General features: G+C 33.1%; 3 protein-coding genes across 4 annotated transcripts; 2 read left to right on the top strand and 1 right to left on the bottom strand.

Annotated features, from left to right (window-relative positions):
• Window positions 1-425: 425 nt before the first annotated feature.
• On the top strand, window positions 426-2,148 carry Syx8 (Syntaxin 8). Its single transcript, XM_023164135.2, has 5 exons — window positions 426-583; window positions 641-835; window positions 949-1,157; window positions 1,226-1,318; window positions 1,386-2,148. The coding sequence occupies exons 1-5, from the start codon at window positions 552-554 to the stop codon at window positions 1,544-1,546; spliced, it is 690 nt and encodes a 229-aa protein (XP_023019903.2). The 5' UTR covers window positions 426-551; the 3' UTR covers window positions 1,547-2,148.
• On the bottom strand, window positions 1,490-4,923 carry LOC111508583 (methylthioribulose-1-phosphate dehydratase). Its single transcript, XM_023164134.2, has 4 exons — window positions 4,518-4,923; window positions 4,134-4,461; window positions 2,569-2,695; window positions 1,490-2,500 (listed from the first exon to the last, which is right to left on the bottom strand). Exons 1-4 carry the CDS (start codon window positions 4,615-4,617, stop codon window positions 2,348-2,350), a joined length of 708 nt encoding a protein of 235 aa, XP_023019902.2. The 5' UTR covers window positions 4,618-4,923; the 3' UTR covers window positions 1,490-2,347.
• Window positions 4,924-5,152: 229 nt separating this feature from the next.
• LOC111508585 (zinc finger Y-chromosomal protein) lies at window positions 5,153-12,353 on the top strand. 2 transcript variants are annotated; one of them, XM_023164136.2, is made up of 3 exons: window positions 5,153-5,851; window positions 5,949-6,454; window positions 11,320-12,353. In XM_023164136.2, exons 1-3 carry the CDS (start codon window positions 5,348-5,350, stop codon window positions 11,915-11,917), a joined length of 1,608 nt encoding a protein of 535 aa, XP_023019904.2. In that variant the 5' UTR covers window positions 5,153-5,347; the 3' UTR covers window positions 11,918-12,353. The 2 variants fall into 2 exon arrangements, with proteins under 2 accessions (XP_023019904.2, XP_074030663.1); XM_074174562.1 differs by having other exon boundaries at window positions 5,728-5,867.
• Window positions 12,354-18,515: the final 6,162 nt, after the last annotated feature.

Raw genomic sequence — 18,515 nt, 5'->3', positions numbered from 1 at the left:
GCATATAACACAGAACCCATGCAGACGATTGTGGTACTAACAATCGAAACGTCGTGAAGTAACTTGGCCTGAAATCTCTTAATTTTTATTTCTTTTTTTTTTGTTTAATAGTTCAATTTTTAATTTTTTGCTTGTATTTCATGGTTTTTTTCTTGATATAATTGTTATTTTCAGCTGTTTGTTTTTAATTTTCAATCGTATTGGTTTTCATTCAACCGTGAAACACTGTCAACCACCTTCGAACAAAAGGAAATATTTATATGACGGTGATCAACTACATTTGCTTTTCTGTTAAACTTTTGAACTGAAATCAAAATATTTCACAGATAATGTTACATCTGAGCATCCACTATGATGTCTATATATTGTTAAGATCTAATAGAAGCAGTTTAGCCAACATAACCTTCACGAAAAAACTTATGTTGGTATCATTGAGTTTTTAAGATATCTCCCAACCTCTACCATTGTTGTTTATATATGATAATGTTCATTTCTTAAAAAGTCTTTAAATGCTATTTTAACTATTGAAAAGTTTGTTTTTTGAAGTCGAAATGTCTCTTTTATTTTTAGAAGAAGACCCATGGTAACTAATGTTTAAGAAGTACTAGTTACTCAAGGTATTGAACGTTGTTTTCCCTAGGTTACTGGAATATGAGTCTTGTGAGAAATTGCATAGAGATGTAATGGAACAGCTGAGCTTGAGACAAAAACATCCAAGAACCAGCGAAAAGTACAATCAATTATCTGCTAATATTAGGTTACGGTTAAAACAATTTAACAATGAAGTTGGCCAACTCAATCAGAAACTAGAAGGTACAAGCAAATTGGGTAGTATGTATCCTTTTGCAAAATAAATAAGGTCCTGTTTTCTATGGAAACTCTGTACAAAGATGTGAGTTATTTTGCATCTTGTTCACTCCAAATATTCCTTAACTGTGAACTTCACAGAACACCTGCAGAATGTGAAAGGAGAACTAGACAGGTAGAAGTTCTTCAGTCGAAAGGACTTCAAATGCAAAAGATATTTGATGAACAGGTAGTGAATAAACTGAATGAAGATAGAAGATCACTTGTAGGGGAGTCTAGCATGGAAAGAGTCCCTTTTCCAAGTACTTCTGTGGATGACTTACGAATGAACCAAAAGAAGATGCTCGGAGGTACCTGATTTGTCTAATAAAATACAGTACCATTTAATATGGTGATTCTTGAATTATCCTGTTTTCAGAACAAGATAGGAGCTTGGAGGGTTTATCAAGAATCATATCCAGGCAAAAGGATATTGCCAATACAATTTCTGATGAGGTCGATTTCCAGAATGGTGAGTTAATGCCCCTAAATTTTCTAAGTCCATTCACCCTCCAAATACTTTTTGTATGGTTTTTCAGATATTCTGGACGATCTAGGAACACAACTGAGTAGGACAGATGATAGATTGAATACTGAAACTCGGCACATCGAGGTAGTTGATAGAAAAGATAAAACTTGTATATACTGGGTGATAATCATATTGTTATTTATTAGTATAGTTGTTGTGGCTGTACTTTAATTTACAAACTTCTGTTGATTGATGTGTATATACATTGTGATATAACAAAGAATTTGAATATATTTGATATATTAATTGTAAATCACAGTTATGTTTCATTTGACACAAAGAAGTATGTACGAGGGTGGTCTGAAAAGTTTCTGACCTCAACATGAAGACAGCAGCATTTGTAAATAAAAGCTAGAGAACTCCGTTGTTCACCTGTTGACAGTTACTCACCAAAGTTTCAGCCATTTCGGACACGCAATTTTTATGTAACAGCCGTTTGAATGAGTTGATGTGAGTGTTTTTACGGAAATGGACAAAATTAAGTATCGACTTGTTTCTAAAAGGCAATACGTTTATGCAAATCAAAGATGAGTTGGATTCTATTTATGAGCATACTATGTATCATTAGTTGACAAGCTGAGAACAGAACTTGCGGAAAAACGGCCCTATTTGGAGAAAAAGAAAATCCTGTTTCACCAAATGAAGAGGCAATCACATTTTTGTGAACAATTATTTTGCAGAGAAAGACGCCGAGAACTATTCTACAAAGATGGGAGCATCGCTGGGAGAAGTGTGTAGGGTTAAAAGGAGACTGTGTTGAAAAAAAAGAAAAATCTGAAAAAATGTCTTGTATCTTTGTTAGTCCGGAAACTTTTCAGACGACCCTCGTATATTACAAACTACTGCGATAATTAATTTTCACCAATGACCCCAATAAAATAAGGATAAAACTCATGACATATGTACTAGTTACTTATGTAATTGGTGTCTTCAAACTGCACAGTCATTCTAAATGAAATTGTTGACAACTTCTCATTTTCCACTTTGGAATTTCAACTCGTACTGATCTGGTGTGAGGCTGGGATCCAGCCCCAGCTGTTTCATTTGCACAACAACATCAAATAAATAATCGTAGCACTCCGTCATAGTTTTTGCATGCTGCCACGTATCTCCCCATACATAAACCTGCAAAAAATATTCAGATTAAGGTTCTTTCTTTTTTATATGAATCCCTTCAAATCTCTTGTACTAACCCCATGTCTTCGAACAAGAACGGCGCAAGTGTGTGGATATTTCTGGATAGTCTCTGCCAACATATCTTTCAAGTCTTCTTCGAATGGAGTGTTTTCTATTATGGGAACCACTAATTTTTCATCATACCTTAAAGTTTCGGCTGTTTAATTTTGGAAAAATTTCTAGAGGAGTTATAAATGCGGAGTTTTAGATAATTTGTGAATACACTGATCTGTTACTTGATGAAAATTTATAACACTATCTATGATAATTATAGAATATTCACACTATAAATTTTATTTGAGATGTTTTTCACTACACGGTAGCTTCATCTGTTCGCATGGTACAGCTTGTTAAATGTAGGAAGAGCTTTCTGAATTCCGTTATGGTTCCGCCAATTAGATGTGCGTTATTTGAAAGACTATAACTATGGCATGAGAAAAAGTTCAACAATAGTGAATGAATAACTTCTTGGTCGTTTGAAAAGAAATTTAAATATTTTCATTTATTGAGTTCCAGCAGACTAAAGGACGAAAATTAAACCTGCCAGAATATCCAAATACTTAATTGCTAACATTCAAATTTCCTTTCCAATGACAAACAGGAAGTTATTCACACATCTTTGTTGAATTTGTTTTCATAAAATGTCAATAACTAACATTTTTATAATTTACCTGTTTTCCTAGAAGGAATATTGTATTTTGTTTTCTCACAATCTACCTTTTTCACCAGAATTAATCATTTATCTAATCAAGTTGTGGCATATAATGCCAATCAATACATAGTATGAAACAAAGTCGCTTTCCGCTGTCTGTCCCTATGTATGCTTAGATCTTTAAAACTATGCAACGGATTTTTTGACATGGGCTTTTTATTATACAGAGAGTAATTCAAGAGAAAGGCTTATATGTATGTAACATGCATAATATATTAGAGAAACACTTATAATTTTAGAGGTTTCTGATGTGATGTTTATGTTAGAAATCATACGTTAAAAGGCGAGACCTCGTTAGTCCTTAGCCTGCGTTGAAGGCCACGCTTTGCACTATAGAACTTTATGATTAGCAGCTGTCGCACGTGTTTATATGTATATTTAGTATCAGCATTGCACCCGTGCAGAACCGGGGCTAGTCGCTAGTAATTAATATATTTCAATTACTTGTTTTTCTGAACACGCGCGTCGAGAAGAGTATTGCATTTCTGGTGATTGGAAAAAGTGCTTGTGAGAGATTAATTTTTCAGGAAACAAAGATTTTGACTTTCTACTTCTTCATCCTTATAAAAAAAATGTGGAAAACTTCCATTTTTTGTATGAAGATGAAGAATTTGAAAGCCATTTATCTAATTGAGTTTTCTAATTACCTACTGTCTTTATATAAAAGACAATGCAGATTGTTTGATGTGTCAGTGCAACTGATGAAGTTACTGTGTAGCGAAACGCGTTTCGAATGAAATGTATAGTGCAAAAATTGCATAATTATCGTCATGGATAGCTTTAGATAACTGATAAAATAAAAACTAGTCAATGAAAACTTATTGATAAAGACCTCGATGAAGAATGTTCTACATAAATATTTTGAATTACCTGAAGTTCACTCCAGTTGCTTGATTCCTAATGCCTTTGATCATTTCCAAATGGGTACATACAAACTCTTTACCAGGAAATAGTAACGTCGCCAGAACAGCTGCTTTTGAATGAGTGTGAATGACAGCACCTGCATTCCTCATTGTGTAAGCGCACATAAATAACGGGGTACATTGGCTTTTTTTCAGTTTTTTCTCAACAGGAGGCAGTTCTAAGTCAACACCATCTATCGTTTGAACAAACATGTCATTGGGCTGTATTCTCTCTTTTTGCACAGCTGAAGGTGCAATGTAAATTTTTGAATCATATTTTATGCTTATACCACCACCTACGGAAAATAATCAAAGAGCAGATGCTTTTAAATATTTATATAAGTTGCCTTACCAGTTCCAGTGACCCATCCTAAGTGATAGAACTGCCTACATAATTCTGGTATTAAGTTTCTGGGATGTTCCTCAGAATATTTTGTATCCCGATAAGACATGTTCACTTTGATAAAGCACTGCAAGTTCAAATTAATTGTGGCCAATTCCTAATTGATAACCCCTGTTATCTACATTCCATGTCCATCAACAGTAACAAATATTTGATAAGCAACTATTTTTTTTAAGACAAACAAAGGATTTTTGAGTTGTCATCAAACATATGGTCTTTATCTTCATGAAAATTAGGGCTAACTTTTATATATAATATAGCCTTCGTTTCAATTTTGGAATAATTTTAGTTTTTAAACTAGCAGTGTTGCTAACAGGATGAACTATAAAGTCGCTAGATACATATGAAGCAAAATTCCGCTACACTGCTTCATATTTCGTCTGTGGTAACATTTCAAGATAAATCAAGGACCGTTGCCAACCTCTCGACGCGAACGGCTTCGCTATGTCAGTTTATCTGCGACTCACTTATAATTTTCTGTCAAATTATATTTTTTTCGACATAATCTGTTACATTTTTTTTTTCGAGCAGGAATAACACTGGCTGTCATAGAATACAAGCGTAGCGGAATATAAACCTAACTGCTGTGGAAGTGTAGCGACTTTATAGTTCATCCAGTTGGCAACACTGGTCATAGGTCATAAGTTTGATGTACTCAATATGCAGATAATAATTATTATTATTACATAAAATAAGAATTCGTTTTGTAGAAAAAGTTTCATAATAAATTCGCAGATTTAATTTTCATTGCTGTAAAGGCAAACTACTATTTCAGCAAAATGGATCCCATTACAATATCGCATCCTACTGAACAAGTTCTAATCAAACAAGAACCCTTAGATGAACCTAATATGGATTACAGTGATTGGAATGAACATCATCCTTGTGACAAATTACTCAAAGTAGAACTGCTCGAGCCAGATAGCGTTAATGTCGAAAATATAACTTGTAAGGAATGCCAAACTTTATTTGTGAATGAATACGAGCTCAAAATTCACAAAATGATACATTCACCAGATCACACCTGTTTTATTTGCAAGGAATTTGTGAAAAATAGATTCCAGTTCGTGGGGCATGTTAGGAAACATATGTGCGCTAAACCATTCAAGTGTCACAGTTGCATACGGACGTTTCCTACTTCTAGAGAGACCAAGTTGCATCAACGTGTGCACAGTGATGACAGACCCTATATGTGTACGGAGTGTGGAAAAGCTTTCAAACAAATTTCCACTCTAAAAGATCACGAGGTTGTTCACACAGGAGAAAAGAAATTCAAGTGTAAGGTAGAGTATGGTAAATGTGAGTTATGAATTGGTTTCGTTAAAACCATTTCTGAATCCGATAGGAGTCTCAGTTTTGTTAGCTTAATCTAATTTTCAGATTTGTGAAGGAGCCTTCGCTACAGCTACCAGCCTACGAAGGCATATCCGAGTGATGCATGAGACTGTACGTTCTTTTCTTTGCCACTTCTGTAAGGAAAGTTTCACAAGCAAGCAGGCGCTGAAACAGCACATGGGGATACACAAAGATGAAGATCCCTTGAAATGTCAGTGTTGCGGAGAGAAACTTGCGAACATAGAAGAGTTTACGGTGCACAGAAACAAGCATATTGAATTAAAGCAGTCAGGTAATTGCGAGTACTGCGGTAATAAGACTTTCTATTTTGAACTGAAGGACCACATTCAAAAGATGCACCACCCGAGATCCTGTGATATCTGCAGCCTAGTTTTCTATGACCAGAAATCTATAGATAACCACAGGAGGAGTCATTTGGAGGAAACCGAACGAGAAGATTATATCTGCACTATTTGTGGGAAGCAGTTTGAATTTCCTAGGTACCTGAAGGCGCATGCTAAACGGCACGAAGAAGATTACAAAAAGTTCAGGTGAGAGAATTGTTCCATTCATTTCAGTAAAATTTATATGTGATCAAAACATAATTCTGTTTCCAAATGTTACAGATCATGTTTCAGTTTAGAAAACTTAACACTCTCTGATACAGAAAATAATGGTAATGAATGAATGCTTTCCAAAGAAAACTCACTTTTAGAATAATTTAGTAATTCATTTTTGGGTAATAGTGAAATGTTTTAAGATTGAATTAATAAATATTGTTTTTTATTTTTGAGATAAATCCCATTAAAGTGAAATCACATGATATATTATGTGTAACTAATGTAAATTCAACAGATTGTATCCATGATAATAATCACACAAATTTCGGAAACATTTCTCTATTATGTTTTTAAAAATTGTGTAATTACTATCATGGATAGTGTTTTAAACGGATTATACATTTTATGAAAGTTTAGTTTAAAGTCTAACTTTCAAGAAAACTTTTGGCCAATAATTTTTCATAGTTCTACTTATTTCAGCTTCATATAAGAAGAATACGTCTCTCATTCAGTCCCAATAATACATTTCTCTCTTTAAGGAATTTACCTCCAATCCAGTTTATTATGATGAAATATGGTTCACAACAATTAATTTGAACTTCAATAAAGCAAAAAACTCGTCTATCAAGCTACTTGGAGTTACTTTGGATGATATCTTAAATTGGGAACCACATATCGATAATCTTCTTGGTGAACTACTCCTACTCTACTACTCTAGGCACTCCTCAAACTTTGAGGAGTGCCTAGAAGATGACAGTACTACCAACTGTCGAAAGCGCTCGCAGATAATTAATAGAAGATATAAAGCTTCAAATCCTTTTTGCAGAATTTAATATTGAAATACTCAAAATAAAGGAAAATTTGTTGCATCAATCAAAATATATATATATATATATATATATATATATATATATATATATATATATATATATACAGAGTGACCCATTTGAAAGCGGGCCACCTCTCTAAAACTGTTATTTATTATCCGATTCAGAAGTTTTTTTTTTCAATAGATAGAGCGTCAATAGTTCTATTAGAGTGCTGTGAAGTCGAAATATAAATAAAATTTTCAAGGCCTACTTCGAATTTTTTTCAAGGTCAAAAATCCAAAAAACATACTAGCGATTTTTTTATATGAAATTTGACGACGCCACTGGATTTGTGATGCTTTCAAATGGTTGTGACTGAAATTTCAAGATAAAATAATGTTTTTTAACAGAAATATGGCATAAGTAAAATATACCAATCACTGTCAAAATAATTCAAATAGTTGTATATTAAATAACAATTTTGTAAATAATATGGTTTGAAATACTTCTTCAGAACATAACAACTTTATGTGCGATATAGTTATCTTTATTAGCACACTGCAGTTTGTTGTCAAAGAATAGAAATACACATCTTTATATCATAATATAATTATCAATATTAAAACCATAAATGAACCACTACAAAAGAATGTATTAACATGACAATGCCCACACATTAAATTTTGGACTGTTCCACCAAATCTCCATTCAATTCGATACATTTATCATATCGTTTTCTAATGTTAACCAAAACATTCAATAATTGATTTGGGGTGATATCTCTGCAAGCCTGTCTTATTCTTTCACGCAGTTCCTCTTTGCTCGTTGGGCGAGTTTTGTATACTTTTTCCTTAACGGTGCCCCATAAAAAAAAATCAAGTGGAGTCAAGTCCGGGGATCTGGGGGGAAACTCAATCAGTGAACTATTTCGCCCTATCCACCGATTAGGAAAATTTTCTTCCAGCCAATCTCTAACAATCCTGCTATTGTGGATGGAACAGCCATCTAATTGAAATAGAATATGGGCCTCTTCTGCTAGTGGAAGTTCATCCATAGCGTTGGAAAACTCGTTTTTCAAAAAATTCAAAAAAATTTGACCATTCAAATTGTTTTCAAAAAAAAAGGGGCCAATTATTCTGGTATGTAATATTCCGCACCAAACATTTATTTTTTGGGAGTACTGTCTTCTGCAATTTATTATCCAATGTGGATTTTCTTCCGTCCAGTACCTTGAATTTTGAGAATTAACTGTTCCATTGGTTGTGAATGTTGCCTCGTCACTGAACAAAATTTTTTTCAGAAAATTCCTGTTATTTAGATATTCTCCTTGAGCCCATAAACTATACTCCATCCTCTTTTCATTATCGCCTTCTTCTAAGGTGTGAAGAAACTTTGGTTTAAAGGGCTTCATATTATTATATTTCCTAAGATTTCTCCTTATTGTTTCACGCGGTAAGTTGATGTCCAAACTTGCAATTCTCACACTTGTTTTCGGATTATTATTAAAATAATTTCGAATTCGTTCAGAATTATTTCGTCTCTGCCTTTGTACAGTATTAATATTCTTCAGGATATGTTTACTAACAGCTCCATACTGATTGAAAATTTTGTTTACTCTTCCAACTGTAGCTCTGCTAATATTTCGACGTTCCGGATGCATGTTATTGAAAATTCTACATACTTCCCTTTCGGATCTGTCGTTGTTACCACGAAGTTTTACTATTTCAATTTTCTCCTGCAAAGTCAAATTATCTGCCATACTTCTTTATTAGTGTAGGTACTTGAAGAGTTATAAACTTCACTATTAATACTGACAAATTTGTGTCTTTTCGTCTTTTATTTTAATGACTTGTCATCTCCACGGCAACTTAACTTTCAAAGCCTTCTAATAAAAATAATATTTTCGAAATGTGGCATCCCAAACATGTTTGAATGAAACCAAGATATGTAGATATTCGGAATAACTGACAACCACCAAAGAGGAACTGCGTGAAAGAATAAGACCAGGCTTGCATAAATGTTACCCCAAACCAATGATCGAATTTTGATCGAATCTTATGATTAGTTAGCATTAGAAAATGGTAGAATAAACGTATCGAATTAAATCGGAAATTAGTTACAAAGTACGGAAATTAATGTCTGGGCACTCTCATCTCAATCCATTTTTTTGTTGTAGTTCATTTATTTCATCAGTATTGGTTATTATTGATTATTGAATATTGATTACTATTTGATGTAAAGATGTATATTTCATTTCTCTGATGACAAAAAAACTGCAGTGTTTTGATGGACATAACTATCTTCTATACTTTATGGAGTTCTGTTTGAAAGAAACATAATTTGACACCATTTTGAATAACTGCTGTTTACAAGCTCGACTGCTAACGACGTGAAAGAGCATTTTAAACGATATTATTAATAATATTGTGATTTAATATGACGACAATTCGAAATATTTAGATAAAGTGATAAAAATTTTACTTATGCTATATTTCTGTTAAAAAAACATATTTCATCTTGAAATTTCAGTCACAACCATTTGAAAGCATCACAAATCCAGTGGCGTCGTCAAATTTCATATAAAAAAATCGCTAGTATGTTTTTTGGATTTTTGACCTTGAAAAAAATTCGAAGTAGGCCTTGAAAATTTTATTTATATTTCGACTTCACAGCACTCTAATAGAACTATTGACGCTCTATCTATTGAAAAAAAAAACTTCTGAATCGGATAATAAATAACAGTTTTAGAGAGGTGGCCCGCTTTCAAATGGGTCACTCTGTATATATATTTATTTATTTATTTATTTATTTGCCACTGAGGTACAGTATGTACATATGGTATGTCAATAACTTAAAATTAATATATATATATATATATATATATATATATATATATATATATATATATATATAGAACATAATAACAGTGTGATACGAATAAAATAGGTAGGTATTTCATTTATCATATATGTGTATATACATATATGCATATATACACACATACACATATATACACACATACACACACCCACATATATAAACATACACACATACATACAAATATATAGACAAGACACGTATATAAATTCCTTAGTAAAAATATGGAACAGGCGTCGAAGATAACACTAAATAATAGTAAGAGGAAAAAAAATAAGTAAAATCATTGCTCAACGGAAATCATCTTCCAGGAATTCATCACAACTATAGTAACATTTTTGTAGCAGCAATTGCTTCACTCTACCATGAAACACTTTATCAGAGGTAATTTGTTTGATCTGCTCTGGTAATTTATTATACAGATTTATGTCAATACAAATACATTATATTTCGTTGACTTATGACGTGCGCAGCAAAAAATTGTTCTACAGCGCCATCTAGTGGCAAGTTACAGAATAATTGATAGCCTAAAAACCTTCTCTATGAAAAATTACTTATACATGTCAAGTTTCATCACGATCGGTTGAGCGATGTAGAAGTTTATCACTTACCAACCAACCAACAAACATCCATTTTTATATATTGGATTTAGTATGCTTTCAAAAAATTGTTCTACAGCGCCATCTAGTGGCGAGTTACAGAAAAAGTGATACCCTAAAAACCTTCTCTATGAAAAATTACTTGTACATGTCATGTTTCGTCTCGATCAGTTGAGCGATGTAGAAGTTTATCACTTACCAACCAACCAACAAACATCCATTTTTATATATTAGATAAAAAATTAATAAGTATTGAAAATTCCTCTGCCTTTTTTATAACATTCGTAGTGGAGACATAGAGCCACAAAAAAGAAATTCGACAATTCTAGTTTCTGGCGAAAATTTCAAAAACAACCACTGATATTCTCGATCTGAAACAAGATTATCATAGTTCCCCAAAATAGGAAACTTTTGTCCAATTTAACCGGCCTTGCCGAGATAGCAATACTGGGATCTGTTTAAAAAAATGGCGTATGATGTAGTTGAATAAATGAAACCTTTTTGTTATTAAGATGTGATTCTGATTAGTATAGACTTCATACATGTAATACATTACATTATATCTTTACAGATGCGACTTGTGCCAAAAATCATTCTCCTCAAAGCGTGATTTAACGGACCACCTGAATGTCCACGCCAACGTGAAAAACTACCACTGCAAAGTGTGCAATAAAGCATTCCGAACGAAGCAGAGCGTCAACAAGCACATGCCCATACATTCCGAGAAGCGCCCCTTCAAGTGCACACTCTGCGACAAGAGATTCAAGAAGCAATCAATTCTGCGCAAACATTCCTTCACGCACTCTCGACTGCGCCCTTACGTATGCGAGTTATGCCCCAAAAACTACAAATCCAAAGAGAGCCTTCGGGTTCACAGGCTGACCCACCAAAAGAGAAAGAAAAAGTGCAAAGGATGCAAGAAGTCGTTCACTTTCGAGACGGTTTACAAGAGTCACGCCTGTCTCAGCGTCTACAGGTTCAATGTGAATAACCGACGGTGCAACTTCTGCAAGAGGCAGTGCAAGACGAGCGCCACCTACTACTACCACCTGCAGGGCCATTGCGGAGCAAAGAGATTCTCTTGCAGCACCTGCAAGGTTCCGCTGAAGTATCTCTATCAGGTGAATTTGCACGAGATCATACACAGAAACAGCAAGTCCAGTAAATAGTGATTTTCCGGGAGCTCTAGACAACGATCGAAGTTTGTCCATAGTAATTGGAATTATTCGTTCAGGATTTATGTTCCAGCACTCGAGGAGCTCCTAGAATAGTTTTGGAATCAGCTTTTTCTCCACTTCATGTTATGTTGGAGGAAGTGTTTTTGGTTACGACACTTTTGGAAGGCTCTAACTTTGTAACTGATTGAGACTAAATAGAAATATTTTGTTGTTTAATTCTAGGTTATCTAAATGTATTTATGATTTGTTTCATCAATTGTATAGACAAGATGGCGTTTGTCACTGGAGGTTATATTTTATTTATTTGTATATTTATGAACTGCAATGCTCAATTAATTGAGCTTGCCATAGATGAGACATATTTATATTATTTGGTCGGTAGTTTTAAATTGAAAAGTGGATAAAGTAAAATTTATGGATTTTTCTATTTTTGTGTCTCCCGCTCCTGAATAAATCATCGAATGTCCACAACCTGCGGACCATGGCCAAAAGTTGCTTTTATAAAAATTACAATTTTATCAGAGAGGTGGCCATCTATTGGAATTAACAGAAAGCTTAAATTTTAACACTGACACAGTTTATGAAACCGCAATACGTGTTTCACTTTACAACGCTTCATACTGACTCAATTCTTTGCAATTTTTGGCAAACTATCTTACATGAATATTGACATAAATAATTCCTTGACACTATCAACAAAGTAGCGGCTTTCAATAGCATGCTTCACAGACTATTGAATATTCGATTTTCAGAACTGAATTTTATCAAGGACTCCATCCTTATCAAAAACTGTGGAAACAAGCCATTCACCAGGCCTAAACCAATTCAATAAACAATAATAAACATCATAGGACACTGACATACTTTGATGAACCCACCAAAAACATCGTTCGTTTTTGAAAAAGGACAGACTTGGACATGGATTACCAGACAAATAATTGAGCATATTTGTTGAAAACAAGACAAAACTTCAGTGTCAGATCAGGAGTATATAAGTTGATTTGTGGATATTGGCCAAACGGATTGAGTCTTTTCGCAAAGAATGAAAGAACATTGGAGTAGTTTCTTGAATATGAAGACCCATCCCATTTCTGTGAACCACAATAAGGTGTTATTTGTTTACTTTATAGATTTTCATAAAATGTCGGCCGATTCCATCACATACTGTTCAGTCAAAATAAACGAGGTTTCCAAAGCTCGACTTTGTAACATTCTGAACAAGAATCCTTGCACATATGAATGTCAAATCAAAATATACTTTATTGTCCAAAGATTTGCATCTTATTGACAAAGTCCATAAAATACAATGTTAATATAAAAAAAGTACTAAAAGAGTATAAATGTAGATATAAAAAAGTTCCAAAAATGTATAAATGTAAATATAAAAAAAAGGTTCTTAAAAATGTATAGATGAAATACCAACATGTATAAAGTGATAGTACCAAGAATAAATTGCTAGTATATTGTTAGAAGGTTTCGCTAAAATACTCTCTCAAACTATAATAGGGTCTATCAACAAGTAGGTTCTTCACCGCCTTTTTGAAATGAATGTTGCTTAATAATAATAATAATAATAATAATTTTATTAACCATTATCGGTACATAATGTACATATGGTAAGTCAATAATTGTAATATATGTTACATAAATATTAAGAATAAAAATAATAGTTAGTCACACTTGAATAACAAATTAAAGAATAAAGATAAAATATAAATATAAAAACATAAAACACGGCACCTAATAAACAAATACATATATTATATTACATTATTACAGGAATTATCACTCCAATAGTATTTTAAAGTATAAAAACATTTTTTTATTAAGAATAGTTTTGTATTATTCTTAAAGATTTTATATGATTTTGACTCCTTGATTGAATCAGGTAATTGTAAAGTGAGATAGCATTGTATATTGGAGAATTTTTAAATTTATTTGATTTGCAGATCTTATTTCTAATGGTAAATGATTGAACAATCTACCACCATTATAGTATATGGAATCCTTGATTAAATTCGAAGTTGGGATGGAAAGTCTAAAGGTATAATTGCTATTGCGAGTAGCATAAGGAGTAGAAGCAAAGTTAAACTTCGATTTATGTTTATAATTAAGGCAAACTGTCTAAGATAAAAAGTGCGATGACTGTTAACATTTAATTGGCAGTGAACAAATTCCTGCACGATTCTCTGGGTTTGATTTTACAGAGACATCTTAGTGCCCTCTTCTGTAATATCAATACAGAAGAGAGAAGGGATGAGTTGCATGCTCCCCAAAAAGGTATTCCATTAATAATAATAACCTTTATTCAAAATAGACATCCTAATATACAAATGGTAATATGATTGTGAATATTAAATGAAATTTTAGACGAAATATATAATATTATTAGATGTTAGATATAGTATTAGATATAACATGCGAAAATAAGAAAATGTACTAGTGGGAAAATGGACAATGAAAAGAAAACAATAGATGCAGATCTTAATCTAATAATTCTGTGATCGTATATATTCCATAAGGGAGTGTTTAAATTGTTGGAGTGAATTGCTTTTTTTAATGTTGATAGGAAGTTTATTATAATTCAATAATCCCTTATGAAATAACGAGTTCATTGTTCTTGAGAGACTAGTTCTTGAAACCCACAGGTCACTGCTACCTCTTGTAGGATAGTTATGAATTTGATGGTTGAAACTGATAAATTCATTGAAGTAAGGTGCTATTTGACCAGTAAGTATTTTAAAGATGAAAATCATTGAAAAATAGTATAATCTGTCTTTTATTGTCAACCAGTTCAACGCGTCAATCATTGTTGCAATGGGAGTATATTTGTTGCACTTTAACAGTATTCGCATACCTCTGTTTTGTAGTTTTTGTAGCATTGATATGCAGTTTCCGTCAAGCAGAAAAAGTAAACTGGCACAGTAATCAAAATGCGGTTGAATTATTGATCGGTAAACTGTTAAGTTGGATTGAAATGTTAGTTGACGACTTATCCTTGTGAAGAAAAACATTTTTTTAGAAATTTTGTTGTAGATGTATTGAAAGTGTTTTTTCAGATTCAAATTGTTATCAACTATGAAACCCAGATATTTATATTCTTCAACAATATCAATAGATTCACCATATATATTAATATTGATTGTATTCTTATCAATTGAATTATATTTAAATGGAGTTGTTAATATCATGGCTTTCGTTTTGTTAACATTTAATTTGAGTTTATTTCTGTTCAGAAAGACTGTAATATTAAGTAAGCTCATATTTAGTTTGCGAATAGCATTATCTAAATTAACATCACTTGCTGCGAGTAGTGTATCGTCTGCAAACAAATTTATGAATTCACAGTCTGGAATATAGTTAATATCATTTAGGTATAGTATGAAGAGTAGGGGACCTAATACACTACCTTGCGGTACTCCAGTATTAATATTTCTTTCACTCGAAAATACATTGTTGACTTTCATACATTGGGATCTATTGACTAAGTAACTTTTAAACCATTGTAATACATTGCCAGAAATACCATAGTATTCTAATTTAGAGAGAAGGATTGAAATGTCGATTGTTTCAAAAGCTCTTTTGAAGTCTAAAAATACTGCCACTATAAATTTATTTTCGTCAATTAATAGTTTCCACTTGGACAGAGTAAGTTGGAGGGCAGATTCACATGAATGCTTTGATCTGAATCCTGATTGATATTCCATTAATAAATTGTTATTTTCAATATATGTACTGAATTGGTTATATACAGCTAGTTCTAATACTTTTTCAAGTGGTGGTAAAGTGTTTATTGGGCGGACGTAGTCGAGATTCAATAAGTGCATGGTAAACAGTCTCTGCGACATGGAAACCCAACTCATTTGAAACCACTTTAACTGCATAACATCCTGAGGAGATCTTACTCTTCAGTTGTTTAAGGTGCTCATCAAATTTCAGCCTATTATCAATGAATACACCGAGGAACTTTGTGTTTAATTTATTTTGTAATACGTCAGCGTCTATTGCAATGTCATCAAGCGAACATTTGAATGATATTATATTCGTTTTGGATACATTTAGAGAGAGTAAATTTGCATCGCACCAGCTCTTCACCTTCTTCAAGTCGGATGATATTATTTTATTTAGCTCCATTGAGTGTTTTCTGTCCAAAATATTGTAGTATCATCCGCGAATAGAGTGAAACTACCAGATATGTTAATCATAGATATGTCATTCATATATAGCAGAAACAGAATAGGGCCTAACACAGAACCCTGTGGTACACCAGATTCAATGGCCCAGTTCTCCGAGAGTTCCGTTGTCCTCACCATTTGACTCCGACCTGAAAGGGACGATTAGAACCAAGTGTTCGTTACACCTCTACATCCATATTTGTGAAGTTTTTTTAATAAAACTTTATGATTGACGCAACGAAACGCCTTTGAAATATCGCAAAAAATTGCGGCGGCTACTTCACCAGCATTCAATTCAGAGTAAATTTCATATAAAAAAAGAGAAGATAGCATCATTTGTATCTTTTTCTGCTTGAAACCCAAACTGGTTTTTGCTTATAATACAGTGCAGTTTTAAGAATTCATCTAAACGTACTTTAAATTATCTAAGAACAATTCGTTCAGGCCAGCCTCAACTCCCTACACAGTACGTTAATGGACTGACACCTATCAGAAAACAACTACTCCCCTGGCTAATACCACGAAGGGCGTTGGATTATATCCGACAGGTGTCAGTGCAGGATTCCTCACTGAAGTTATTCCTATATATTCTGTTGGCGATACAACTGCCGCAATAGATTTTCAATTATTGGAACACAGACCGGTTTCGGGCTGTTTGGCCACTCGTCAGTGCAAGGTAGTGTATATCAATCAATCAAACTGTACTTTATTGTCCAAGAATAATTATTCTTATTGACAAAGTGAGTAGATAACAATGAAGTGGATATCCACTGTGTCCAATAAATATGAGAGACAAAAAATATGAAAATATAAAATGTAAAGATGAATAATTATATATATGTATATATATATATATATATATATATATATATATATATATATATATATATATATATATATATATATATATATATATATATATATATATATATATATATATACGTGTATAAATAAAATGTCCAAATAAATAAACACAACCATGACAAATAGAATGATGACATTCACTCACATATATTCGAAACTAATTACAAAACAATATCTAGACATGAAGTTGAAACCTATATCTTTATGCAAATATAAATGATTAAAAATGGTCATTGTAATATTCCTGCAGGTCGTAATACGCTTTTGGAATGAGAAATAATTTTATCTCCTTCCTATATTTTTTTTTATTTCCAATTGCTTTAAAATGTTCAGGCAAATGATTGTAAATTTTTTTGCTTTCGTATATTATTGAATTTTCAATTTGAGTCGACCTAGGTATTGGCAGGGAGATATGGCAGTTATTTCCGGTGTGCCTGGGATTTAATGGGTTATCATTCGATAAATGTCTGTTGTGAATTAAGCATACAGTCTCCATAATGAAAAGGCATGTAAGCGTAAGAATTTGATGCTTGATGAATAGTGGTCTACAGTGATCCCTTGCTTTGGCCTTATCATCAACATAAAGTCAATGATTTCCGATAATTGAAAATCGAATTCCGTCAGAGTGTCATTCCTCGAACTAAGCTGAAGCATACAACAAACAACAGGTTTGTCGTCGCCCCATCTGCCTGTGAACGAGGTAGCCAACTGCATATCCTAAATTTTCCCAATTCCTCGTATAAGGAAAGAAAACTTTCACATATAGTCAGTGGGCATACTTGAAGACTGGCTACAAATCAAATTATCTAAGAACAATTCGTTCAGGCCAGTCTCAACTCCCTACACAGTAGGTTAATGGACTGACACCTCTCAGAAAACAACTACTCCCCTGGCCTCAAGTATGCCCACTGACTATATGTGAAAGTAAACGTACTTTGACTAATTTCTCAATATTTTTTGCTAAAGTCGGTATTAAGGAAACAGGATGCAGATTGGAGGGATTATCTAAATCACCACCTTTATGTAGTGGAATGACAACGGAAGTCTTCAGGGAAGAAGGAAATGAGCCAGTTCTGAATGAGGTGTTAATAAGGGCGATTAAAGTTTCTAGAGCATTGAGTGGTAAATTCAAATGTGTTCCACTGAAGTATTCATGTTGATGTTCATAAACTCCAAATGCTTTTTGGTGTATTATGAGGGTGGTCTGAAAAGTTATCGACCTAACACACATACGACATTTTTTTTTTTTTTATATTTTTCAACAGTCTCATTTTCACTCTTTTTCTTTCAAAAATAATTGTTCACGAAAGTAATTGCTCTTCATTTGCCGAAAATCTCTGTCCTCCGAGTCCAATTTTCAGATGAGGGAACGAGAAGAAGTCACTTGGGTCTAGATCTGGTGGGTAAGGCGGATGGTCAAGCAGTTCAAACTGTAATTCGTGAACTTTTGCCATGCCAACCGTCGAGGTGTGAGACGGTGCGTTGTCTTGGTGAAACTATCAAATTGCGTGGGAATAATCTAGGAGATACTGTATGTTATCCAAGAAAAA

This window comes from Leptinotarsa decemlineata, unplaced genomic scaffold, assembly GCF_025532065.1.
Source record: "Leptinotarsa decemlineata unplaced genomic scaffold, Ldec_3_MD MMD2_tig00000591_RagTag_RagTag, whole genome shotgun sequence".
Taxonomy (NCBI): Eukaryota; Metazoa; Arthropoda; class Insecta; order Coleoptera; family Chrysomelidae; genus Leptinotarsa; species Leptinotarsa decemlineata.
Note: the sequence above shows the minus strand (reverse complement) of the source record. Positions and strands in the feature narration are given on the sequence as shown.